At 34.9% G+C, this 26,693-nt stretch overlaps 1 protein-coding gene across 16 annotated transcripts; it reads left to right on the top strand.

The window, feature by feature from the left end:
- The first annotated feature begins 13,104 nt into the window (after positions 1 to 13,104).
- On the top strand, positions 13,105 to 19,215 carry LOC140981054 (mediator of RNA polymerase II transcription subunit 19a-like). Of its 16 annotated transcripts, none has more exons than XM_073447284.1 (9): positions 13,116 to 13,324; positions 15,308 to 15,377; positions 15,802 to 15,919; positions 16,057 to 16,119; positions 17,203 to 17,492; positions 17,672 to 17,878; positions 18,115 to 18,189; positions 18,289 to 18,428; positions 18,946 to 19,215. In XM_073447284.1, exons 4-8 carry the CDS (start codon positions 16,089 to 16,091, stop codon positions 18,337 to 18,339), a joined length of 654 nt encoding a protein of 217 aa, XP_073303385.1. In that variant the 5' UTR covers positions 13,116 to 13,324; positions 15,308 to 15,377; positions 15,802 to 15,919; positions 16,057 to 16,088; the 3' UTR covers positions 18,340 to 18,428; positions 18,946 to 19,215. The 16 variants fall into 16 exon arrangements, with proteins under 16 accessions (XP_073303386.1, XP_073303384.1, XP_073303380.1 ...); XM_073447280.1 differs by having other exon boundaries at positions 16,005 to 16,119; XM_073447285.1 differs by lacking the exon at positions 15,308 to 15,377 and having other exon boundaries at positions 13,105 to 13,324.
- Positions 19,216 to 26,693: the final 7,478 nt, after the last annotated feature.

The raw sequence follows: 26,693 nt of genomic DNA, 5'->3' as shown, positions 1-26,693 counted from the left end.
ATCTCATTAAAATATTTTCGCAGATTTTTTAACAAAAGATGGACAGCGGTGATATCGATGTCATCATAAAAATGCAGAAGCATTTGAGGGAACACCTTGAAATGCTTCAAAACGAGTTCAACAAGCTTGCCCTAAATGCAGAAGTTGTGGGTAGGCTACAACAAACCGATAAGATAATTGTCTCTGATCGAATTACAGGATGTTTATAGGCTTATACTCAGTTATGGTCTGTAATGTAACGTCATATACTCCAAGGCATTGAGAAGCCACTGGTTTCCCAAATGGAGAGTTTTCGAGTACATGACTATTTACCTGGAGCAGGGGATTCAAATACCTCTATCACAAGTGTTAAGTCGGGATCATCCCCAGATGAGTCGGCTGAAACAAAAATTGAAACTCCAGATCCTTATCTCGAGTCTTCATATCAACCCTTCACCTCGGGGATTGAAGAGGAAAAGATCAACCTTAGACCTAATATAGAAAAAGGTAAATCTAATGTTGATATTAATGAACTATAATTTCTCCATTCCAGGTATATCAACAAAATTGGGAGAAATTAAAAACAAAGAATAGAAATTAACCCAGCCACAATCAGGGTTGATGTTTCAGGAAAATATCTTAGGGAATAGATGAAACCAAATTCATATCCAGAGGAGGTAAAAACATGGTATGAATTCGAGGCTCTTGCCTCAATTTATACTACATCACCCACCTTCCCAGAAATCTCATGATTACCTAAATGGATCCATGAAGCTGTTAATGAAACATGAGCAAAAAATGACTATTTGTCCAGAAGAGACATTCTGGAGTTATAATTTTTCAGTACAGCACCAGAACCAGCAGGAAAATACTCTCATGAAGCCTTTCATTTTATAAAGTTAAGGAGGCCAGACATAAATGTTTAAAAATTTATCAAGGATCCTCCAACAGAAAAAACACCCCTTGTTGCTTCAATAAATGAATATGACATTTCTACCAGAAGAGCATGGGGTCTATGGGTTTGTCTAATTGAGATGGACAAAGTCAAGTTTCCATTTAAGTTTTATCACAATTCTATAAATGGATCGTTCATGTTAAACATTATAACAGGAAAAACAACAAGTTTTACAGAAGACTTATTTGAAAAGAAAAGAAATCTTCAGTGAAATAGCAAGCTGCCGGAGAGTAAAGAAACTCGTCGGAAATTTTTTGACATGGTTCATGTAGAAAGATGGTCAGAAAAAATATGTCTGGAATGCCCCGATCAAAAGAAGCCAGAATTTGGCTAGGCCTTCAGACCTAGATCAGACAGGAAGCATCTTGCAGCAACATGACCAAGTGATGAAGGACCACATGCACGTTTTCCTCGGGAACATCAAAAGTTTAAGATTCCCCGATAAAAATAAATGGACATGTGATGTAACGCCCCAGATTCGACGACTGTCCTCACTGTACCAATACGAGTCCTTCCAGCATGCTTATGTCCTCACTCACACGCACCTTAGGAAACTTCCCAGGAGGTCACCCATCCCAGAATTGTCCCAAGTCAAGCACGCTTAACTTTGGAGTTCTTATGTGATGAGCTACCGAAAAAAGATGCATCTTATTGGTATGAGTAGTACATATCAAATCTTTTAAGCACTCTTCAACTGTACAATCCATTACATTGAACGGTTTCTGAATCCCCCTCCTTCGGGTGTAAGATCGGTTCATTCATGTTCCCTCCGCCTAGAAGCCTGCCAGGAGCCGCTCATTGTCTGTGCAACCTCATGGAACTGGCGATCACCCCCCGCCCTCTTCGGCCCCGGGCCTCACATGCCCACCAGCTTCTGCTTGGTTTGTCCCCGAACCACACCGTACAACTGTGAGGCCCGTTATCCTAATCACGATTTATTAACATGCAATCATGATTAATCAGTAAACAGCGGAAAATGAGTTAAAAATTTGCGTTTGGGCCTATAAAAATTTCGGCATGACCTTCCCATAAGTAGGACATACCAGAAAATCAAATACTCAAAATAAACAACATATGCCCTCAATAAACACAACAACATAAACATGTGTCAGCCAGACACGCAATCATGACATATACAAACTAAAATATCATAGAGCTGACAAGGCTCGGTAATACCATAATACAATCCTCCAAATATATACATATAGTATTTGGGAGACAGTAACACCGCGCAGTACATAAATACAACTGAACCCACTCTCAAGGAGCTTTGGTACTTCCTGAGGCTTCTTCTCGAGCACCTGAGGTCGAACCACCTGTACCACCTGTCATGTCCACACACAAAAGACACGACAACCCCCTCTCGGGGGTCAGAAACCCCTGTACGAGACATCAAGAAATCACGATATATGACATAGAAATGCAATGATACCATGCATGAACGCAATGCATGTATAGGTGCAAGATATCAAAATATCAGAATTCAAACGATCGATATCAACAATAATACATATATGCTCAAGCTGGTCCACGACTCAGCGGACCGTGCCTGGGATATGGCCCAGCCTCGAAGCCAGCAACTACCTAAGCCGGACCGAATCAAGGTAGCCAAACATCTCCAGAACACCATATCATATCATATATATAACGGATCTCAACCGAAATATAACTGGATCTCAGTAACAGATAGGCTCAATATGATATGTTCAGTGGTATTGATGCGTCTAACTAAAATAAAAAGTGTGTGAACAAAATAAATATTTTATTTTATTTTACACATCAATTACCAACTGATAATATGCGAGTTCGCATATAATATCACATAAATCAACAAATAGCACATAAATCATACACAGGATCATCAGATGTCTCTGTCAGATATCGTGAAAATAACTGATCTCTACGTACCTCAACTAATGTACCAGTAACTTAAATCCTCAAGAAAGTCCTGGAAATGCCAACTCAGACAAATCACCTGAATATTAATTTAAATGGTCTTATTATCATATAAAAATTCCACAACCATTTAAATTCATTACAAAATCCAATTTCAACTATTTAGGCATTTTAAATTCCTAAAATTCCAATATGCGACTAAAATGCCTAAAATCAATTATTTCTATTTTAATTCGTCGCAAAATATTCTTTAACTAATATTCAAGTGACTGCGATGAATTCTAGGTTCACCAAATTATACCTCCAACACGGACAATTCCGGAACCTACAATAATAACCCAATAATTAATTAGTAATGATACAATATTTGAGTCGAAATTAAATTAAATTCACATAGACAACAATTCGCACCAATACAACTTGTACTTCCAATAACAGTGGCTAAAATCGAGCCTAAACCGAAGCTAACCGGCAACAGGCAGCGAACTCGCCGGAGAAGATGACTGGAAATCACGCACAAAATCAGAGCCGACGGGTCGTTCTCGAAAATTTGCAAAAGTGGTATCAAAAGAAAGCTTATGACATAAAGAACAAAACCCCTCAATTAATTTTTACTTTTGAGCGGCGGAAGACGGCGATTTCAGCGGTGAAACCAGCGGCGTTTTTCGACGGGTTTTCCGAAAGCACGATTTCTGTAATATCCAAGCTTGGTGATCGGTACAGTTTAAGATTTAATATGTTTATTGACTCCTTGGTTAAGTTTAAATATAGTTTTGATGTTAAGAGTTGAGATTTATGATTTATGGTATTGTGTTTATAGAAGATGTGTGGTGATACTGTAGTGTCGTTGCGATTAAATTCATGATAATTTGTATATTGAGCCAATTGGTATCAGTCAATTTGAGTGGTTAGAGAAGACATAGAGGTGTAACTTTCATGTTTTGAGTTTTGTTCAAATCATTGTGGAAGACAAGCCAAAAGCGCCCCGAATTTTGTCGTGGGTGTCGTCGTTCCTCCAGTGACACATGTTGGGAGATTGCGTATAACTCTTTACTCAGACCTTCAAATGACATGAGGTTAATTGGAGATGCAAGCCAAGATATAGAGCTACAACTTTCATGTTTACCACTTTTTCTAATTATGAAAGGAAGAGGCGTTTCGGAGGAAATCTTTGAGGCGGCTGTGCGCAGAGCCGCGCCCGAGCGGTAAGAAACAACCGCCCTAGCGCCACTGATTCTGAAAATTTGGTTTTGTATAGTATGGTTCGCACCCGAGCGGTAGTTTTTGACCGCCCGAGCGCCAGCACAGTACAAAAAACGTGTTTTGGGTATTTTAAGGCTTATAATCGGTTGTAGCACCATTTCTTCCTCATTTTCTTCTCCTCCCTTCCCTTCTCCTTCGATTTTGAGCTAGTGTTCTCATTCCTTTCTTTTGTCCCTTTGATTCAAGTTTCTAGTTGTGTTATTGAAGTGAGAGCAAGATCGTTTTGGAGTTAAGGAGCTAAGGTAAGCTTGTGGTTTTGGTTATTATTTGGATTATGATGTTGGGAAATCATGGGATGTTTGATTGTGTTGGTTTTATGGGTTTTTTGGTATGGGTTTATGATTATTGAGATGTTGATGGTTCAATACATGGTTTATTGTTGTAGGAATTGTACCAAGAGAATTGAATCAAGTGATCCAAGTGTAGTAAGTGGAATTCATTCCTTGTGCTCACATGAATTATATATATTGTATTTCAAATGGTTTTAACATGCCATTCCCTTTCATTTGATTCATGTTATGTATTGGTACACTTTGTTGTATATTAGAGGTTTTTATATGCCTCAATTGTATAAAAGGGAATGCAAATGAAAAGAGCATTCAAGGTGTTTGTTTTAATGTCCAAGAGAGATTTCAAATGATTTATTGGATTGATAAATAGATAGCCAGAGATTGCATGCAATTAGTTGATCAACGACCATAGGCTTATATCACGACAGAATATCGATTTATATCGATGGGATATAGGTACAGAGACAGAGATACTATTTAGATATCAATCCACAAGAGAATAGAGAAATACCATCGTTATTGTTCATGTTCTACTATATTATTCATGTTTCAAAAGTAGATGGTATTAATTATTTCAAAGCCACGTTTTACAGAGTATGGTATATGTATATTGCTATGTAAGAGCTCCACTTGCTGAGTTTTATACTCATTTCAGTTATTTCATGTGATGCAGATAAGAGTGACGGGCCAGGACTTTGATTGGAGCCGAGGTCATATGCATAGAATATGGAAGGAAGAAGGCTATTTTGTTAGCACTTTTGGACATGATCAAAATGATATTTTGTATTTTGTTGCAACGCTTATTTGATCATGTATATACTTTTGATTATATATTGAAATGTATTTTAACTCCTTCTTTCCTTTAAGAAAATTTTAAATTCCGCTGTTATTTTATGAAATCGATCAAGAGGGCGTTACAATTTCACCTAGCAAGTGTGGTATCAATGGATAGCTCTCGTCACGGGCTTTCCAAATATATATTTACTTTAATTTTTCGATCACCGGTGCGGTCACAATCGACGANTTTATCTTTTTATTTTTCGGGGTTCGAAATTTGACCCGGTCTATTTTATTCCAACTCTCATGTGCTATTAAATTTTAATATCGTCTATAAACCGATATTTTCAAATACATATTTTAAACACATGATTTAATTATTTGACTTAATTATTTTAAATTCTTCAATTTAAAATAATTAATCTTAATTATCGCCAAATAACATATAATTAAATCGGGTCATTACATGCGACCACAGTCACGTTCTCCTCGGGGACACCAAAAGTTAAAGATTCCCTGAAAAGAGTAAGTGGGCATGTGATTTACCCACTACCAAAAAAAAAGACAAAGGACTTGGACCCAAATACACCTATAAATAAAGATTAATTGGGAACAAGTAAAACTCACAAGACTAAAACGTAGTTTGGAACCCAAAAAAAATGTATTTTACATATTTTATGGTTTCCAAGAGATGGATCATAGCGATAAGAAAGCAGCTGAAGATTTTCAAATACCTTAAAAAAAATTAAAAGAAGCAGGAAATAAAATCTCAGCGGATATAATCCAAACACATACCTACTGGTTATGTCAAGAGATAAAACTAGAAGAAAGAGCTGTTTCAAGATTAATTATTTAGAAAAAGACAACTCAAGAAAAGTGGAGGGACCACTCAACCACCCACTCAAAAGATAATGCCAACCACAGCTGGAAGGCAATAAGGCAAAAAGTTATTTCAAGATTTTGAAGTCCGGAATTCAAATGCGAAAGGGGATTCTATAAATACCAAGACAGAAGGAAGATGAAAGCATCATTCAACATCTTCATTTTTCTTTCAAATAAAATTGTAATATTTTCTCTTTTTAGTTTATGTGTATTGTAAGTCCGGGTACTACTAATAGCTAAGTAAGTTCCTCCTCTTCTACAGGATGTTACTATGTAATAAAAGTTTGTTATGTTTGTATAAAAAGGCCAAGGCTTTTTTCTCTCTCATGTAATATTTTCAAATTGAACTACTTTATTATACACCTTGAGATAGAAAACGAAACAGAGTTGTGCTAAGTGTTGTTGAAAGAATCTGCATCAGGAACTATCTGTTGCGACTGCGTGGTTAGGCTGTGAGGAGCAGTATGTAAAACTCGATGGATACAACCCGACAGCACTCCGATCAAAGAGGTAAACTGTTCAATTTATTATACGGAAGTTTGATGGGCCATTTATTAAAAAAAAGAAATCTTTCATCTGAACATGGTATGTAGGCTACAAACCATGCATCGTTGCATGTCTTTAGGCTATATGCCTTTAAGAACAGGTTCGATAGGTAAAACAATATCACGTACCATAATTATGAGAATTAAGGATATTTTTGAAAGTTTTAAAAAATTGGAAAGTTAAAACAAAGATTGGAAGGGATGGAGAGTGAGGAGAAAGTTGAGAATGTAGAGGAGAAGTTATTGTCAGTTTGTCTTTATTTTAAATTACAACATAATTTTTTATTATTTTTCATAATTGCGAGATTATTTTTTTAATATAAATCCAATATATAAATATTGTTGAAAATTAATATTTTAATATTGAATATTTGAATATTGAATGTTGAAAATTAGGTGTTGAATATTGAAATTTGTGTGTGATGTTGAAGGTAATGATGTAATTTATTTTTGGATTATTTGTAAAAATTTTCTATAAATAGATCTCTCATTTGTGAAGAAAATCACAATTGAGTTGAGAGAAAAATATTATAAAGTGTGTAGTGTGATAATTTTGAGAGTTTGAGATTTTTACTTTTTACCGTAAATTTTTACTTTTTCACAACACGTTATCAGCACGAAGCTCTAAAAGTCCTCCATATTTTTCCAAGCTCCAAAACAGAAGAAAAAAGTAACAAAAGTAATAATATTTATTTTATTGTTTATTTATTTATTGTTTATATATTTAATATATAATATAATGTTATTATTAATAATAAAAATAAATTTTTCAAAAAACTTGTTATAAATCCTGGGAGGATGTTAAGACGACATCCCACACTCCCAGTAAGGGATACGACAAGTATAAAAGCCTATAAGATTTTTAAACAAAATATTTTATGACATTTCATTATAATATTGTGATATGATATACATAATTATTTAAAACATTACTAATATTATATACACCATATTATTACCATAAAATTATACAAATACATACATTTATTTTCTTGTACACCAACGGTCATAAACGGTAACAAAACGGCTAGTTTTTGCCCTATAAATATGATCTCACAAACATATTCAATCACTCCAACTTTCTCTTCTTCTCTAAAATTATTCTTCATTAAATTTTTGAAGAAAAAAGAAGATGGCTTTCACAAAGTTATTTTTAATTATTTTGGTTATAATACTCACGAATCTTGTACTTATCGGAGAATATCCTCCTCGTGTGTTTTCTTTATTTTTACGAATGCTTGTATTTGTTGTTTATCCATTACTTTGTATTGCAATATTCATGAATTAATAAAATGCATCGTAATTTTTTTAGTACCACCATGTCAAACTTGGCAAAGCTCGAATTCATTGCTCTTGATATTATGGGAAAAAATTATATGACATGGACTCTCGATGTAGAAATGCATCTTGAGTCATTAGGTCTAAATGAGACCATAAAAGAAAATGGCATATGCACATCACAAGAAAAGGCAAGAGCCATGATATTTTTGCGTCGACATCTCGACGAGGGATTAAAATGTGAATATCTGATTGAAAAAGATCCCATAGCTTTGTGGAAGGGATTAAAAGAAAGATTCGAACATATAAGGGAAGTTATACTTCCGACCGCCCGGGATGAATGGAATACGTTGAGATTCCAAGATTTTAAGAAAGTCAGTGATTACAACTCGGCGATGTATCGAATAATCTCGCAACTAAAATTTTGTGGGCATGAGATTACTGAATTGGAAATGCTTGAAAAAACATTTTCCACTTTTCACGCATCGAATATAACTCTACAACAACAATATAGAGTGCGTGGATTTTCGAGATATTCTGAACTAATCGTCTGTCTCCTTGTGGCGGGAAAGAATAATGAGCTTTTAATGAGAAATCATCAGGCACGACCCACTGGTTCAACGGCATTTACTTCAGGAAATGCCGTAAGCAAAAATGAATTTAAACCTGGAAACCAAAATCAAAGTTATAGACAAGATTTCGGTCGAGGACAAAATCAAGGTCGTGGTCGTGGACGTGGACGTGGACGTGGAAGTGGTCGTGGTCGTGGACGCGGCCGTTGTTTTGAAAATAATCGAGATAGTTATTTCTATAACTCATCTCAAAAGAGCGTCCCAAACCATCCACCGAAAAGGCATAAAGAGAATATGAGTGTTAATGAGAATCACTCAAAAAGATTTGAAAGTTCTTGTTTCAGATGTGGTACTCCAGGACATTGGTCCCGTATTTGTCGAGCCCCTGAGCACCTTTGTAAACTTTATAAAGAATCAATGAAGGAGAAAGAAAAGGAGACCAACTTTACTGAACACAGTGAACCCTTGAGTGGTTCAACTCATTTTGATGCTGGAGATTTTCTGATTGATTTCTCAGAAAATGATCAATTTGCTGGTGGAATAAATATGTAAAATATTTTATTTTTTCATGTACTCGTATGATAATGCTTTATAGTGTGTTATATTGTCTTGTATTTTATTGTCAGTAATTTTATTTCATTGCATATTTTTTTGAAGTTCAAATATGGAAAATGCTATGATCCAAGCTGAAGTTTGCATACCTGATAGTGGTACAACGCACACTATCCTCCGAGATAAAAGATATTTCTTGGAACTAAAACCAACAAAAACAATGGTGAATACAATATCAGGTTATGTAGACTTGATTAAAGGATGTGGTAAAGCACAATTTTTGTTACCTAATGATACAAAATTTTTGATCAATGATGCTTTGTATTCACCACAATCGAAAAGAAATTTGTTGAGTTTTAATGATATATATTCCCATGGGTATGATACTCAAACAATGAATGAAGAGAATGAGAAATATATGTGTCTTACCACATATAAATCAGGAAAGAAATATGTGATTTAAAAACTATCAATGCTCCCTACTGGATTGCATTATACACATATAAGTCCCAGTGAATCAAACATGGTAGTTGATAATTCTTCAATATTAACCAATTGGCATGATCGATTTGGACATCCTGGTTCAACAATGATGCGAAGAATTATAGAAAATACACATGGTCGTCCGCTGAAAGACCATAAGATCTTTCAGAATAATAAGTTTCAATGTAAAGCATGTTCTCTTGGAAAACTTATTATAAGACCATCACCAGCCAAAATCCAAACTGAATCATCAATGTTTCTTGAACGTATTCAGGGTGATATTTGTGGACCAATTCATCCACCATGTAGACCATTCAGATACTTTATGGTATTGATTGATGCCTCCAGCAGATGGTCACATGTATGTTTATTGTCAACTCGAAATGTTGCATTTGCAAGATTACTTGCTCAAATAATAAAATTGAGGAATCAATTTCCCGATTATACAATCAAGAAAATTAGACTTGATAATGCTGTTGAATTTACTTCCCAGACTTTCAATGATTATTGTATGTCTATGGGAATCATTGTTGAGTATCCTGTTGCTCATGTACATACACAGAATGGATTGGCTGAATCATTGATTAAACGTCTGCAAATGATTGCTAGACAAATGATTATGAAAACAAAGCTTCCTATTTCTATATGGGGACATGCAATTTTACATGCTAATTCATTAATTCGCATGAGACCAAGTGCATATCATAAATACTCCCCATTGCAGCTTGCATTTGGTAAAGAACCAGACATTTCTCATCTGAGAACTTTTGGATGTATGGTGTATGTGCCTATTGCACCACCTCAACGAAAGAAAATGAGACCTCAAAGAAAGATTGGAATTTATATCGGTTATGATATTCCATCAATCATTCGATATCTTGAACCTCAGACAAGCGACGTGTTCACAGCACGTTTTGCTGATTGTCATTTTAATGAGGAAATCTTCCCAATGTTAGGGGGAGACAAGAAACATACCGAAAAAGAAACTACATGGTATGTATCATCATTGTTACATCTGGATCCAAGAACACAACAATGTGAAAAAGATGTACAGCAAATTGTGCACTTGCAAAGAATAGCAAATCAAATACCAGATGCATTTACAGATACAAAAAGGGTAACTAAATCATATATACATGTTGTAAATGCTCCTGCTTGAATTGAAATTCCATATAAACAAATTGAACAAAGTCATGATGTCGTAAAACGCCTGAAGCGTGGAAGGCCAGTCGGTTCCAAGGATAAAAATCCTCGAAAAAGAAAATTCATAGAGAAACACAATGATCAAAAAATAGAGAATGATGTTCGTGAAGAAACACATGATGATCACAAAATAGAGAATGTTGTTCCTGAAGAAACACATGATTATGATAATATTCTGTCAGAATCACAAACTGACGAGAATCATGAAATCTCTATCAATTGTATTAATACTGGAAAAATATGGAACCGAAAAGATATAGAAGAAATTGATGATATATTTTCTTATAATGTGGCAATCGACATCATAAATGATAATGAAGATCATGAACCAAAATCTTTTGATGAATGTAAAAATCGGCAGGATTGGATAAAATGGAAAGATGCCATCCAGGTTGAATTAGATTCGCTAAATAAACGTAATATTTTTGAACTTATAGTCCTTACACCTGAAGGTGTAAAACCTGTTGGATACAAATGTGTTTTTATTAGAAAGCGAAATGAGAAAAATGAAATCGTAAGATATAAAGCTCGACTTGTTGCACAAGGTTTTTCTCAAAGGCCTGGAATTGATTATGAAGAAACGTATTCTCCCGTGATGGATGCAATTACGTTTCGGTATTGGATTAGCTTGGCAGTATCTGAAAATTTAAAAATGCGTCTTATGGATGTTGTTACAGCTTACTTATATGGATCACTTGATAGTAATATATATATGAAAATCTTTGAAGGATTTAAGATGTCTGAAACACAAAGTTCAAAACCCAAAGAATGTTATTCTGTGAACTTACAAAGATCATTATATGGGTTAAAGCAATCCGGCCGAATGTGGTATAATCGGCTAAGTGATCACTTGATTAAAAAGAGATATGTAAATAATTCAATATGCCCTTGTATTTTCATTAAGAAAACAACATCCGGATGCGTAATTATTGTTGTATATGTTGATGATTTAAACATCATTGGAACGAATAATGAAATTCATGAAGTTGTGTCTTGGAAAAAACCAAGTATTGTCTGGGTTTACAAATAGAACAAAAAGAATGTGGAATATTTGTTCACCAGACAAATTATACAGAAAAGATCCTTAAACGTTTTAATATGGATAAATCAAATCCTCTAAGTACTCTAATGGTTGTTAGATCATTAAAAATAGAAAAGGATCCATTCCGTCTATGTGAAGATGATGGAGATATTCTTGGTCCAGAAGTACCATATTTAAGTGCTATTGGTGCCCTTATGTATCTTACAAATTGTACAAGGCCTGATATATCTTTTGCCGTAAATTTATTGGCAAGATTTAGCACATATCCAACAAAGAGACACTGGAACGGAATTAAACATATATTCCGTTATCTACAAGGAACGACAGATTTGAGACTTTTGTATTCAAAAGATGCTAATCCAAGTATAAGTGGTTATGCCGATGCTGGATACTTATCTGATCCACACAAAGCACGTTCCCAAACTGGATATGTATTTACTCGTGGAGGCACTGCAATTTCTTGGCGTTCACTGAAACAAACGCTCGTAACAACTTCATCAAATCATGCCGAGATTATCGCACTACATGAAGCAAGCCGTGAATGTGTGTGGTTAAAATCAATGACCCAACATATCCAAATCTCATGCGGATTATCATTCGACGAGAAGGCTGTGATACTATATGAAGATAATGATGCATGTGTTGCTCAAATGAAAGAAGGATATATAAAAAGCGACAGAACTAAACATATTCCTCCTAAGTTCTTCGCATTCACCAAGGAGTTTGAGAAGAATAAATATATTGATGTTCGTCACATTCAACCAAGTGAAAACTCATCAGATCTCTTCACAAAGGCACTTCCTACGACAATATTCAGAAAGCACATATATAATATTGGGATGCGCAATCTACGAAATCTGTGAAGAATTGTTCGTGTCAACATGAGGGGGAGTTTACGTGACTGCACTCTTTTTCCCTTACTATTGTTTTTATCCCAATGGGTTTTTTCTAGTAAGGTTTTTAACGAGACAGTAGAAAAACACGTAATAAAGACAATCATTATGATCATCATCACAAGAAGGAGTGTTGAAAATTAATATTTTAATATTGAATATTTGAATATTGAATGTTGAATATTTGAATGTTGAAAATTAGGTAAAATTAGGTGTTGAATATTGAAATTTGTGTGTGATGATGAAGGTAATGATGTAATTTATTTTTGGATTATTTGTAAAAATTTTCTATAAATAGATCTGTCATTTGTGAAAAAATCACAATTGAGTTGAAAGAAAAATATTATAAAGTGTGTAGTGTGATAATTTTGAGAGTTTGAGATTTTTACTTTTTATCGTAAATTTTTACTTTTTCACTACAAATATAATATTTATTCTCAAATGATTAATCCAGATTTTTGGAAAAGAAATAAATTGACTTGAGCAGCTCCAGCAGTTAAGTTGACACCACGTGCTCTTTTGTATAAGAACCCCAGCTACGACTGTCCCCTTCTCCAATTCCCATTCCCCCTGCTAGATTCCGTCCCCATTCCCCCACCAATCACTCGCCAAATCCCACGTTTATCTGAAACTTCAGCTGAACTACCTTTGGAGGGGTGGTGATCACCGTAATCTTCTTCCAAATACTCCAATTCTTTCCTCTGTTTCACCGAGGTATGCAGGGATTACTCGTTTCTTGATTTCGTTGAAGATTGGTTGGGTTGGATTTGTTGTTTCGGGATTCGGAGTGTAATCTGCCTGCACTGTTGCATTTCTTGTTTCTTTGGTTTTTCCCAAATTAGGGTTTTGGATCCTGGAGTTTGCTTTTTGTTATTGTTTTTAATAAAAACTGCCCTTAATTGTTTATTAAAAAATTGGAGTAAAAGAGACTAGGCCAAGAGCTATGCGAGGTTTCGGTTATGTTGAATTTCTGTAAATAATAATCTCGTTTTGACTAACTATAGTTTTAAAAGTTTTAGGTCTCCAATTGTGTTGTTTTAAACTTGTACTATTGGGTAATGATGTGTTATTGAAGTGAAGTTTTCTTTTTCTTTTTCTTTTTTTTTTTATCCTGTTTTGGATTTTCCCCACAAATAGCATTTACTTTAATTTGTTAGTTCTTGTGCATTAACCCTACTAGCAAAATTTCATCTAGGGTGATAATGTGAATGAGATTATTGATGTAGGTTTTAACGTGACACTGAAATTTTGAGTGTGGGGAATGATTTGAGTAAGGTGGAATCCGTTATGATATTTTATTTATTTTGTGGAAATTATTTAATTTGCTAATTGTTTATTTTTGGAATTAGTTTGGGGATAGGTCAAATGGAAAGCCACAGATTCAAGCACAAATTGTGGGTTCCAGTGATTAAAATGAAAGCTCCGCAACAATATCTTTCAACAAATAAGTGCTATTTGACTAAAAATATTGTCCTGTTGACCTAGATGAGCATCTAACTTTTTACGATGAGCATCAAACTTTTTACGAAGAATCAATACTAGTGAAAAGCAATTATTTAATAAGCTACAGTTTACAGAGCATAATATCTTGAATAAATATATCCTATCAAATAACATATAAGATTAAAAAAATGAAACATTTGAATGAAAGTATATATTTGTCTGATGAGAAAAGTACTGGAAAGGTAAAGAACTAAATTAATTTCGGGCTAAGAGCATGGGAAAAGGTTGTCCTACGTGACATGTAACTTTAGATGAGGAAATATGTTTTTGAAGCGAAGGATTAGGACACCTTATTGAACTTTAAACTTCAGGTTCTTTTTCTCTGCCACCATTCCCTCTTTACTTCTAAATCTGATTGAAGGGGAAGGAGAAAGTGGAACTGTGTACTAAGGATGTCAATTCGGGTGGGTTGGGTCGGGTTGAGCAATAGTACTATTCAAAAATTGCCCAATCCGAACACAACTCGAACCCGAGCCAACCCGAAAACACTCAACCCGAAGAATCAACCCGATTTCGATTTTTTTTAAAATTTTTTTAAAGAAAATTAAATAAAATTCAAAAAAAAATAATATTTAAACATATAATAACAAAATCTCCCTCATATATATGATTTAAATTTGAAAGTCTAATTGTAGAAAAATAAAATATATTTACTAAATCAAATAAACAATTATTTAGAAAATAAAAAATGTTCAAAATAAATATAAATTATGAAAATTTATGATATAAATATACAATAAATATTTTTTCAGACATACAATATATAAAACTGTATGCAATATTTATTAATTATATTTTTTTTTAAAAAAATTAAAATTTTCGGGTTTACCCGAGCCTAATCCAACCTGATCATTTTTTCAGGTCAGCTATCGGGTCCAACCCGATCTGACTCGAACCCGAAAACCCCAAGTCTAAACATGATTTTTTTCGGGTTGAATCGTGTCGGGTTGGTGGGTCGTGTCTGATTTTAAAACCCCTACTGTGTACAGCCCCCACTAAAATGGCAAAGTGAAAACCCTTATTTGTCTTGACCAAATCTTTTAATCATTCTCATTATGGTATAATGATGAGTTCCGAATTATAATTGTTTGTGGTGACTGTGCACTAGCATTTCATGCATGCTTGACTGCTTGAGTACATGCATGATATACCGTGCTTTTATCAACAGACTCTTTTCATCTCTTTTATCACAAGGTTGTTGGTGGTTCTTTAATTGTGGTGCATGAGTAAGATTGAAATTTGCAATTACCCCTTAAGAGTTGAGGTATGTAAATAGTTATTCACTTCAATTGCATACACACGCTCATGTATTACCGTCTTTGTCTAAATAATTAACAGGACCTCTCGCCTCTTCAAACTAAATGAAAAAGAAAAGATATGGAAACAAAAGCGCTTGTACTTAACATTTTTTCTCAACTTCTTAATCCTTTGACCACCATTTTTATGTTCGCACTGTTTGTTATAGCCTTTTATTTTTGGCTTTATAACCATTTGACTTTATTCCACTCCCACTAATTCTAACCAAATTTTCTAGGCTAGTGATTGTACCATACGGCCAGGTTAATACTTTTGCCACATCTTTATCTGTTGACCACCATCTTATTTTGTACCAGTGTATAGAATTTTTATTCTTTGGGATCCATTAATTCAACTTTAATTAATCTTCTAATTTTTCACTTTTTGGACAGAGCGTCCATTTTTTTCTCTTATCATAGTTCGTACAACTGGACACGTCTCTGAACATTGTCTTTGTCAATCCAGTGTTAGTATGGGAACTTGATGTGGAATGAAAACTTAACCATATTGGTATGTTTTAATGTTTCTTTCTTTGGTTTTCTTTGCTTTCATGACATTATTTTGTACAATTGCAAAAAAATTTAAAATGCAGTAGGTTCTTAGGTTTAACAGTTTTTTATTATTATTGTCGGTACAATCTCTGGAAGTAATGCGCTTCTACCGTATGAGACGCTGATATATGGATCCTGATTTCAACAAGTTTGGAAGAGGTAAGACTTAAGAATATACATGCTGTTATCACATGAGTTGGTTTGTAACTTTCTCCTGTATTTCTTCTTGATTTCATGTTTAAGTGAATTCATTTCAAATAAATGATTGTTGAATTTGTGTTCATATCTCAATTGAAATCAAAAGAAGTCTTTGTTGGATTGATGCTTGTTGTTGAATTTGATAAATATGAGCCCCAAAGTTAATGTTAATTTGTTGAAGACAATCTTATTGTCATTCCTATGATATCGGTTCATCACAACTCTTGCATTTTAATAGATCCTATAAGGTTGTAGAGGAAAGGAATCTAGAGCCTGGCAACGTACTTTTTTGCATTCATTTATACCGAGCTTGTGTAAATTAGGGCGAGTTTGAATATAGAAATTGTAACTTAAGCTTTTAAAAGTGTTTTCTTAAAAAAAGTATAAGCGGTTTTGGCATTTGGATAAATGCTAAAAAGTGCTTTTTTTTTTATTTTTAAATAGAAGTAGAAACAAAAGTCCAAAAGCTAGAAATTTTGGCTTCTAAAAAAGCACTTATTTAAGAGTTTTTTTATAACAGTTTTGGTAACCAAACAATATTATTTTTTAGAAAAACATTTTTAAAAAAAATGTTTTTGGTTCTTTGGCTTCTCCAGCCAAACGCATTATTAATATGTTCTTTTGTAGGAAGTTTGCATGTGAGAATGTGAGGTGGTATGTTAAAGTCATGGTTGGGTTGGTTTAAACTTTGTAAGACCCAAAAAATGCAGATGGAAATGATATTTCATTTACTTTCCCAGTGTGGATATATTTTTAAGATGATAAAAGAAGTAACTGTGATACCGATGTTCAATCAGAAAATGTGCCAATCTTTTTATTTATTTCTAGAGTTTCAAGTGCTTTCCATGATCTAATTCCTTGAAAGTCATCGAGCCTAATATGCCTATCTCATGGAATCTTTCTAAAGGTTTTAATTTCCTTTTAAACAAATTGACTATCTACAGCAGTCCTGATTCTTCAGCGAAATATTTAGATTTGAAAATTGTTTTGATTGATCATGTTTTGATATTTCCAATGAACTCATGTACCTATTCATTGAATTAGGCCCTAGAGAACTTACAGGTGCGGTGGATCTTGTAAGTCATTACAAGTTGTTGCCACACTATGATTTCTTCTGCAAGAAGCCGCTTCCGGTGTCAATTTCAGATAGTCACTACCTCCATAACGTGGTTGGTAATACAGAAATCAGAAAAGGGGAGAGGATGCAATTGGGCCAGCTCATTCAAGATACATCTTCATCTAGAGATACTAAGACACGGATACAACCTTTTGACTTAGATAGTCTTATGGAAGCCTTTCTATTAAGGGATACAACTCGTATTGATCTTTCTTCTGTGAGTACTTCGTACCACAGCTTCTATAAAATTTTATTGGACTGCTTGATCATGGTCCTTTAGCTTTTCTGACTTGAATCTAAATATTGACTCATTGACTATAACCTTTTTATTTTACCTTCTGTTAGTAAGCAGTTTGTATTGGGAAAATTAATTTGTCTGTTTGTAATGTTCTGTAGCCTGATAAGGGTACTCCTGCTATTCCTGGTAAATCTAAAAATGAGTCTAAAGACAATGAGAAAAAGCATAAAAAGCACAGGGACAAGAAGCACAAACATCGGCCAAAAGATCGAAGTAAAGATAAAGAGAAGGAGAAGGAGAGGAAAAAAGATAAAACTGCCCATCATGATTCTGGCAATGATCACTCAAAAAGAAACCGTGAGAATGTTAGAAAACTGTGTTCTATACTAGCTGCTTTGGGTTGCTTAAAAAAATGTTCTTTAAAAACTTGGCTGCAACATGCATTTTATTTGGAGTGATATTTATTTATTATTATGTGCCTGAAACCTTTGTTGAATTCTTTGCAGTTTACTGATACATGCCTTTCTATAGGCTTTTCCTTTGTTTCTTTGTGGATGAACTTTTAATTGGTTATCTGACTGAATGCATGTTCTCATTTCAGAAGAGGAAGCAAGAATTGGACCAAGAGAATGACATTCATAAACACAAGAAGAGTAAGGTAACAAAAGGACAAATGGTCTGGTCTCCTTTCTGTTGGGCTTTTTTCTTCCCATGTAGCATACTGAAGTCATTTCTACCATAGTTCGCCTTATGTCTCTGCGTTGAAATTTTACAGCACAAGAGCTCAAAGATAGATGAAACAGGAGCTGTGAAAGCGGGGGGCTGAAAAGTGGTGTATGATCTTTTAGTTTTGTCATCAGATGTTGCAGTTGAGAATTTGTGCTATATTTGCTTACCATATTGTAAATACCTGAGGTACAGAATCACTTTCATTGTGTTTTATATAATTCATTGATGATACTGGGCATCAGTTTAGCGGCAAGTTAGAGCTCTTAAGGCCTCTTACGTTGATTTATATCTGAGGTGGTTCAGTTTGCTCTACTTGTCAATCTTCACTAAATTGTGGAGCCTACAGGAAACTCAGTTTCCCTGAAATTCTGCCATTTCCCTATTAACCATTAAGAGTTTTTCTGGTTTTGCAGATCCTTTGTCTGATTTAACTTAGATAAGCCCATTTAAGTAATTTTAGTGATTTGCTCACTCGATCTGTTTATATGATATGGGACATGAACCCAAATAGTGCAGAATGTAAATCTCCATCTATGTACCTTTGGTAACATTTAGAGTGTATTTTGGGTCTCACGCATTACTACATAGAGAAGTTCAAAATTTTATGAATCATGACTATACCCTGTATTTATAGTCCTAATTTACCTTTCTCTGGTTCGGGTCTCTAGATCTTAACTATGTTTGAATTTCTTTTTCCATGCAGAGCTTTATTTGAACCTACTAATGTTTACCAAGAAGGTGAATTCATTGTTGAAGTTTACAAAATGTTGAAGAAGATCTGTTCAGTATTTATCATCATGCAAGAGCTCTCATGTTCCTGCAACAATACTAGAAAGACCTAGAATTCATTCTTTGGCTTTTAGGCATGCCCTAGAAATCAAGATCAAGTAGGTTGAGATGTTCGTGTACGATTCTATGAAAGTGGAACTGCAGATAACATATACTTCGTGAAAGGATATTATTTGTCTGATCTCACATTTTAGTATGGAGTTTGGTTAGAGATAGTCCGTATAAATGGATTGTTTGTCCTGATATTGTAAATTTGTAGATTTGCTAACACACATTTCTCTAACATCTTTGTATTCGCATTTACGATATGAAAGACAAGACTGCTGCAAATTCTCTTTGCGTAACCTAGTGTAGATTTATGGCGCCAACAGTTTGTTAATGTATTACCATGTGTTTTATTTTAGAGTAGGTGTCCGGTAAGTCAACTTTTGGCTCGGACTTTATTGATTCCAATGTAAAACAATATTTATTTTAATAATATTTTACGATTTTATTCTATTATGACATTATACTTTATCTGTATACCCATGCAAGCTGCATAGATAAAGTCTTTGAATGTACAATAGGTACCATGAGGTCTGCGTCGAAACGTAAGATCATGAAACTCATTAGGAAGTATACCGTATATTCTAAACAGGTTTCTAGTCGATTCAGCTGCCTAAAACGATGATAAAAGTCGCTCGAGCTTGAGACTAACATCTGTGATGTAAACGTCATGTTTCATTGACAAGGACACGGAGTTGTCCATTCACACGGATTGGTGATAATATGATGATGCACTGAACAACCCTCCCTCGGACTGTCCAAGTGGTTCTCACATATTGAGTTGAATAGTCTGTAGTTATGGTTTTACACCATTAGTCCTTTGACCCGGGACAATGTAGGGGCTATACGTACTAGCATGCACTTTGATCCGTTTACCGACTCCATTGAAAGTTATTAGGTGGCGAGATTGGGTTTAGTTTCGAAATACGTATGGTCAAATGCATTGTAGTCGGGGATTCACCGTTCGCCTACGGGTGAAGATATTATATGTGATCTGATGAGTTAATGGTGCATGGAGTCTCTGGCCAGAACAAGAAATGTGCTTTAGGGAAATGTGTTTTCTTAGTTGCACATACCATGACACTATTAGTACTCAAAAATAAATCGCATCATCGTCGAATTCATACGCAACTCTCGATATACCAATTGTTGCAGATTCAACCAGGATATATGCGTTGAAGGGATCGTACTGTACGCTAACCATGATTAAAGGTTCTTGCAGGCACTATCAGTGATACCTAAGGATTCATAGGGCGATCCTATTGGACGCTCTTATCATGATCCGATGGGTGCAATCAGAAATGAGTTATGACATTCTTGATCAAGGAGTTGATGTAAATAATGAGGTAAATGTTATTTTGAATCAAAAGAAGATGTGAACCCACGGCTAGCTGTATCCCTGAACCATTGAGGGTCACACAAGCATTGAGATAGTCAAGTTTCAAGGAGTTGGAATTTGACGACTATAATTTGATGGAGATCAAACGAGAAGCTTATAAAGAAGTTTATGAGTTGATTTCATAGGATGAAAGAAATGGAAGTTATCATGATTGCTAAATAAGGAAGGAGAGTGAAAATGCCTGTTTTGTAAAGGAGTTCACTAAAACTGACAGCTGCCCAATATGGTAAGTGAAAATTTTGATCTTTGAAATTTTCGATTTTCATTATATGAACAAGACTTGTATTCTTGGTACATCGGCGTTCTCGAATCGTCGATCGGGGTTATAATGACTTCAAAATCATTTATTTAGTGAATTTGGAATTTAGTAATTAAATGTTGGTGCTAGTTGTGGTGACTACTGACATGTACAAATTTTATAAAAGTCCTAGAGTAGTCTAGAATTAAATTAACAAAGGAGTTAATTTATAAATTAAATAATGGTTATTTAATTTAATGTACATATATATGTATATATTTTATAAGTTTATATAAAATATGTGTATATGGAATTATTATATCATGTATTATTAAAAGTTAATAAATACAGTATATATTAATTATATGGAAGTTTTAATATGATGATATATGTAGAGTCCTTGTGGGAGTCTCACTCTATATATACAAGGGCTCATTATTCAAGTTTGAAAAAATTGCACACAAAACCACCACAAATCCTCTCCTCAATTGAAGCAAGTGTTCGGCCACTTCATGAAATAGTTGGAAGAAATTTTTGGCCACAAATTTAATTATTAATTGAGAATCAATAAGTATGTGGTTAATTATTGATTAAGAATCAATAAGCACAAAATTTACAAAACCTTCCCACTTTGGAAAACAAACTCTCGGCCATCACAAGAATTGGTGAAGAAATATTTCGGCCTTCCTTGTTCTTCCACCACCGCGCCGTCGTCGCTGCTTCGTCTCTGGATTTTGGAAATTCGGAGACTACAGTCTCAACGCACAAATCGCTTGCGATTTCTAGTGCAATCCAAGTGAGGAAGATAGTCTTCGATCGTGGACCTGATTAGATGATCAAAGAGGAGAGCCGTTTGTAGGAATTTACAAGAAGGACTTTCTCCGTGTAAAAACCGAAATAGTTAAGAGTTCAAGCATTTAGAACGCAAAGGTATAACTCTAAATATTCTATGAATGTTTCTAAACACACGATGCCTAAGAACAAAAATTTTAAACTTTCGCTGCGTCTTGGATGCGAGAACACGATGTCGCAACAGTGGTATCCGAGCCATGTTATTCTCAATCGTGTGTTTTAATTAAATTGTGTTGAGATTATTATTTCTAACCGCGTAAGAATTTTTAAGAAAAACGCCCTTCAAAATTATTTTTCAAAAACCATATTTAAATAAACAAATTTGGGACTGCACAAGCGTTGTGCGTGCGCACAACCGCGCCCGCCAGCACCCGATCGGATAGGTTAGCGGGCGGGCGGCGCGAACAGGTGTTTGGGAACGTCTTGAGCACCGCGCTGGGTCGTGGGTTTGAATTGTTCGGGCCTAAGGGACAATTTTCTGATTTTTCAAAATTTTTGGTTAAATTGATATTTTATTAAAATACCGACGGTTTTACCCCTACAATAATTTTGATAAAATTAATTTTTTACAAAATAAATAATTGAAATATGATTTTAATTATTTATGGTAAAAGGTGTTTTACAAGAAATTTATTTATTTGAAATTAAATAAAAGTGTTTATTTAATTTGATAATTATGACGGTTAGTGATAATTTTCGAAATACATGATTTATTGATAATATGTGATATTATCGGATTTATATAATATATGATATTATATGTTAAAAGGATGATCGAGAGTCATGACCAATGTGCTATGTATATGTTATGATTTTTTACATGTTGTAATTTTTTATTATTTGATAATTAAAAGTGGACCTGGTTTATGGTCTGTTTCCACCCCCTAAATTTGTATCTCAATGTGCCATGGATATTTCATGTAAATATTAGAATTAGTAGGAGATCAAGATTTGAAGATGGTTGACCCGATCCTCGGAAGGAATTTTGAAGATCGAAGACATGTAAAATATTGGAAGCTTATATAATATTGCATTTGCATCCCTGTATTTACCTAGGTTATAGACATGTATACGTATGTGGCTCGTATGGATCAATTAGTTCTCAGTTATCGATCATCCTTTATTATTTATGATGTATGTGATATATTATAAATAATCAGTATGAGCATTATTATTAATATAATAACAAGAGTTGCATGAATCCAACAATCATGTCACAAGTTTTAAAATAAATGACGAGACAAATTTTTAAAATTAAAATCCCTCATTTTGGATGAGATCCAAAATTTGTATCAAGCCCATTAAAAGGATAACTACAAAAAAGTTTAATAATTTCTTGTCTTCCATCAACGGTGGTTGCATGATGAACGCTATCTGCGGTCAGTGTCTAGCTCATATTATTGGGGAGGCCTGGACGCCGGAAAGTTGTGACTCCCACTGACATATTTGATGTGAACTACGTGGAAATCCCATGACTTCGGCTCATATTATTGGGGAATCTCGTGCCGACTGTCCACTAAGGTTCGACATTGATGAGTCGAGCTCGACACATGATGAGAAAGGGGATCCTATTATTGGACCCTCTTCAAACGTGAGACAAAATTACGTAAGAGTTGCAAGGAGTTGCAATTGGGCTCTACCTTTTGAAAATTATGATTGGCTGATATTATTCGGGATCATTGTTTCGCCATAGGGCCTTGCGTACTTACTAAGGAAATTGGATTTCCCGTTTTTCATCAGAAGGTGGTGAGAATGTCAAAATAGTGGGAGGCAATTTGTAAAAACAAAAGTCCATATTTTACATCTTAAAAATATTTTAAAATAGCCAGTAACGTTCATTCTGTTTCCATATCAGTATATTTATGACTTTTTCGTGTAATCCATTTATGTTATTAAAACAAGTTAACCGAACACTAATTTTCATGATTGGCTGGAAAAATTGTTCTAAATTCGGAGAAACTAGCATACACACTAAAGTCAGTCTTGCTGAACTGACAAAGCATGTAAGATGGTAGGACCATAGTATGCAAGCTAAAGTGTAATGCTCGCTTCTATGTCAAATGAACTGTAGAGACATTTTTAGGAAATGTTGAATGTTGCTGACATTCGAATGCACATGCAAGAGTTGCATGGTGCATGAAACTCGTACAATGATGCACACAATTTTCAAGAAGCTTATGACTACACACATGCAAGATGGAGCTTTGGGCCATGAGCGTGATGTACATATGATTGGGCTTATTGAGAAGGTGGTGGGCCTGAAATAGGTGATTCCTAACGAGATATTTCATGACACAAAATTGTTGTCATTTTCTTCCTCATTTGATGGGTTAATAGTGAATTTCAATTTGAATAAGATAGATAATAGCCTTGAAGAGCTAGTCAATACACTTATGACTTTTGAGACCACCATAAAGCAGAGAAATGTTGTTTTCTAGTGGGTTTATCGTCAGGGACGAAAAATGGCCCACGAGGTAAGGGAAAAAAATGTTCTGCACTTACAAAGAAAACAAGCCCAATAAGTGGCAAGCTCCAAAAGACACTTAAAGGGCCCAAAAGGCCCGATAAGTTAGTACATGCATGTTTCATTGCAAGAAGTCTGGACATAAGAAATTATCTGGGCCAGAAATGTTTTGACAATGATAAGTGAATGTTCAAGTAAACACGATTTCAACAACAAAAAAAAAAAAGAAAACAAGATAGTCTAAATAAAACACATTTATGGAACGTTGGGCTAGGACATATTTTCCAAAAAAAGGTGTACAAGCTAGTGGGAGATGGTATGTTTGATTCGTCAGACATAAACTCTCTAGCGACATGTGAGTCCTGTCTAAAAGGAAAAATAACCAAGGCCCCTTTCCTAGGGAAAGTCGAACGTGCACATGATCTATTGGATATGATCCATAAAAATGTGTGTGGCCCGCTAAGTGTTAGCACGAAATTTGGCCATTCCTACTTTATTACCTTTACCGATGACCATTCGAGATTTGGGTATGTGTATTTAATGAAATACAAGTCTGAAGCCTTTGAAAAGTTCAAAGAATTCAGAGCAGAAGTAGAGAAACAGTTAGGAAAGAGTATTAAAACACTACGATCAGATCGAGATGGAGAATACTGAGTTTGAAGACTACCTTAAAGAGAATGAGATTCTCTCACAGTGGACTCCGCCTGCCACACCCCAGTTGAATGGTGTGTCAAAACGTCGTAATCAAACATTGATGGACATGGTCCGATCTATGATGGGATTCAGTGAGTTGCCACCATATCTTTGGGGTTATGCGCTTGAAACAGCGGCAAGGTTGTTGAATCAAGTCCATACAAAGGCAGTGGATAAAACTCCATATGAGATATGGATGAGAAAAACGCCCAAATATTCTTACTTAAGAATATGAGATGCCTTACTTACATGAAGGAGGCAGTGAGAGACAAATTGGATAGTAGAGCCAATTTGTGCTACTTTGTGGGATATCCAAAGAACTCTGTTGGATACTACTTCTATGATCCTAGTGAAATAAATGTGTTTGTTTCAAGGAATGCCACCTTCTTAGAGAAGGAGTTTCTATTAGATAGAAAAGACAGGATGATAGAACCCGATGGGATTCGAGAACCACCCACTACACAAGTAATAGAATCCACACCCTAACAGCCAATCAAAGAAACACAAGCTCCTAGGGGATCCGAAAGGATCTCAAGGCCGCCTAATAGGTTGAGCCTGCTTCTTGAAGAGGGCCAAGGTGAGCCCATTCCGGGATGTGATCCAAGAAATTTCAAGAAAGCATTTTCTGATGCCGATTCATCTAAATGGCTTGAAGCCATGCAGTCCGAAGATGGAATCCATATATTCAAACCAAGTATGGTTCTTAGTAGATCCACCTGAGAGAATTGTTCCCATAGGATGCAAATGATTTACAAGAGGAAACTTGGAGTGGATGGGAAGGTGGTGACCTTCAAAGCTAGATTGGTAGCAAAAAGATATACTCAAAGGCAAGGTATTGACTATGAGGAAACCTTTTCTCCAGTCACAATGTTCAAGTCCATTAGGATACTGTTAGCCACAACAACATAGTATGACTATGAAATATGACAGATGGATGTAAAGACGTCGTTTCTTAATGGGGATATTAAGGAATAGATTTAAATGCCTCAACCTGAAAGATTCACATCGGTAACAAGTGAGCATAAAGTATGCAAACTTCAGAGATCCATTTATGGACTCAAACAAGCATCAAGGATCTGGAACCTCAGATTTGAAAACACTATCAAAGAGTTTGATTTTGCCAAAAATCTTGAGGAACCTTGTGTAAGATCTAGGAAATTCGAATTACGTAACCTGATTGCATACAATATAGGGTTTTATTTAAATATGTGTTTAATGATTTTTGTGCATTTTATTGCATGATTATTACATGATTAGGTGTTTATTTCATGGTTGTTTAAGTTTCATGCATTAGGGTTTTAATTTGCATTTCACGCTCGAACGAGTAACGAAGACCGGTGATAATGAGGAAAAATATTTTTATTGAATAATTATTTAATATATGGTGTATTTAAAGGAGAATTTCGAAAATGGGCCTTGGTTAGGTATTTTTATTTGCCGGACTGTATTTTAAATCGGTACGCAAATTTTAACGATTCGGAGGACTTTTTGAGGGTTCGGACATTATTTTCAAAAACGTACCAAAATAAAATATTTTTCGGGAGTATGTTTGGGTTTGATGGGTTTATTTTAGTGCTTAGTGGGTCTAAAACCCTTTTAAATTCATTTAATTTTTAATTAGAGACCCATTTATGCGTAATCCTTTTATTTAAACACACCTTTAGCCAACCCTAACCCTAAACCTAAGCAGCACCTGCCCTTCCCCTCCATAAGCAGCCTCTTTTCGAAGAAAAACAGCAGCAACTCTCGGTTTTCTCCTAGTTTTCAATAAAGCTTCTTCTCCGCCTCTCTAGTGCAAGCCCTACACGCGTATCTTCAAGTTTTTGAGCACGTAAACATTAAGTCACGCCATGTATCTTCTTTTTCTCATCATTCATGTTGTATATATGCTGATATGTGTTCCGTGTATGTAGATTTCTCGGTCCTTGAATATAAAACGTTTATGCATTCGGTTTGTCATGAAATCCGCAT

The sequence above is a fragment of the Primulina huaijiensis genome, chromosome 7, assembly GCF_012295235.1.
Source record: "Primulina huaijiensis isolate GDHJ02 chromosome 7, ASM1229523v2, whole genome shotgun sequence".
Taxonomy (NCBI): Eukaryota; Viridiplantae; Streptophyta; class Magnoliopsida; order Lamiales; family Gesneriaceae; genus Primulina; species Primulina huaijiensis.
The sequence above is the reverse complement of the archived record's forward strand: the minus strand, read 5'-3'. Positions and strand labels throughout refer to the sequence as shown.

Bases quoted from the DNA above. Each gene is read 5' to 3' on its own strand.
- LOC140981054 (XM_073447285.1), top strand. From the start codon at position 16,089: ATGGATCCTGATTTCAACAAGTTTGGAAGAG. The intron at 17,493-17,671 runs GTGAGTACTTCG...AATGTTCTGTAG, and splicing joins CTCGTATTGATCTTTCTTCT to CCTGATAAGGGTACTCCTGC. The intron at 18,190-18,288 runs GTCTGGTCTCCT...GAAATTTTACAG, and splicing joins AGGTAACAAAAGGACAAATG to CACAAGAGCTCAAAGATAGA.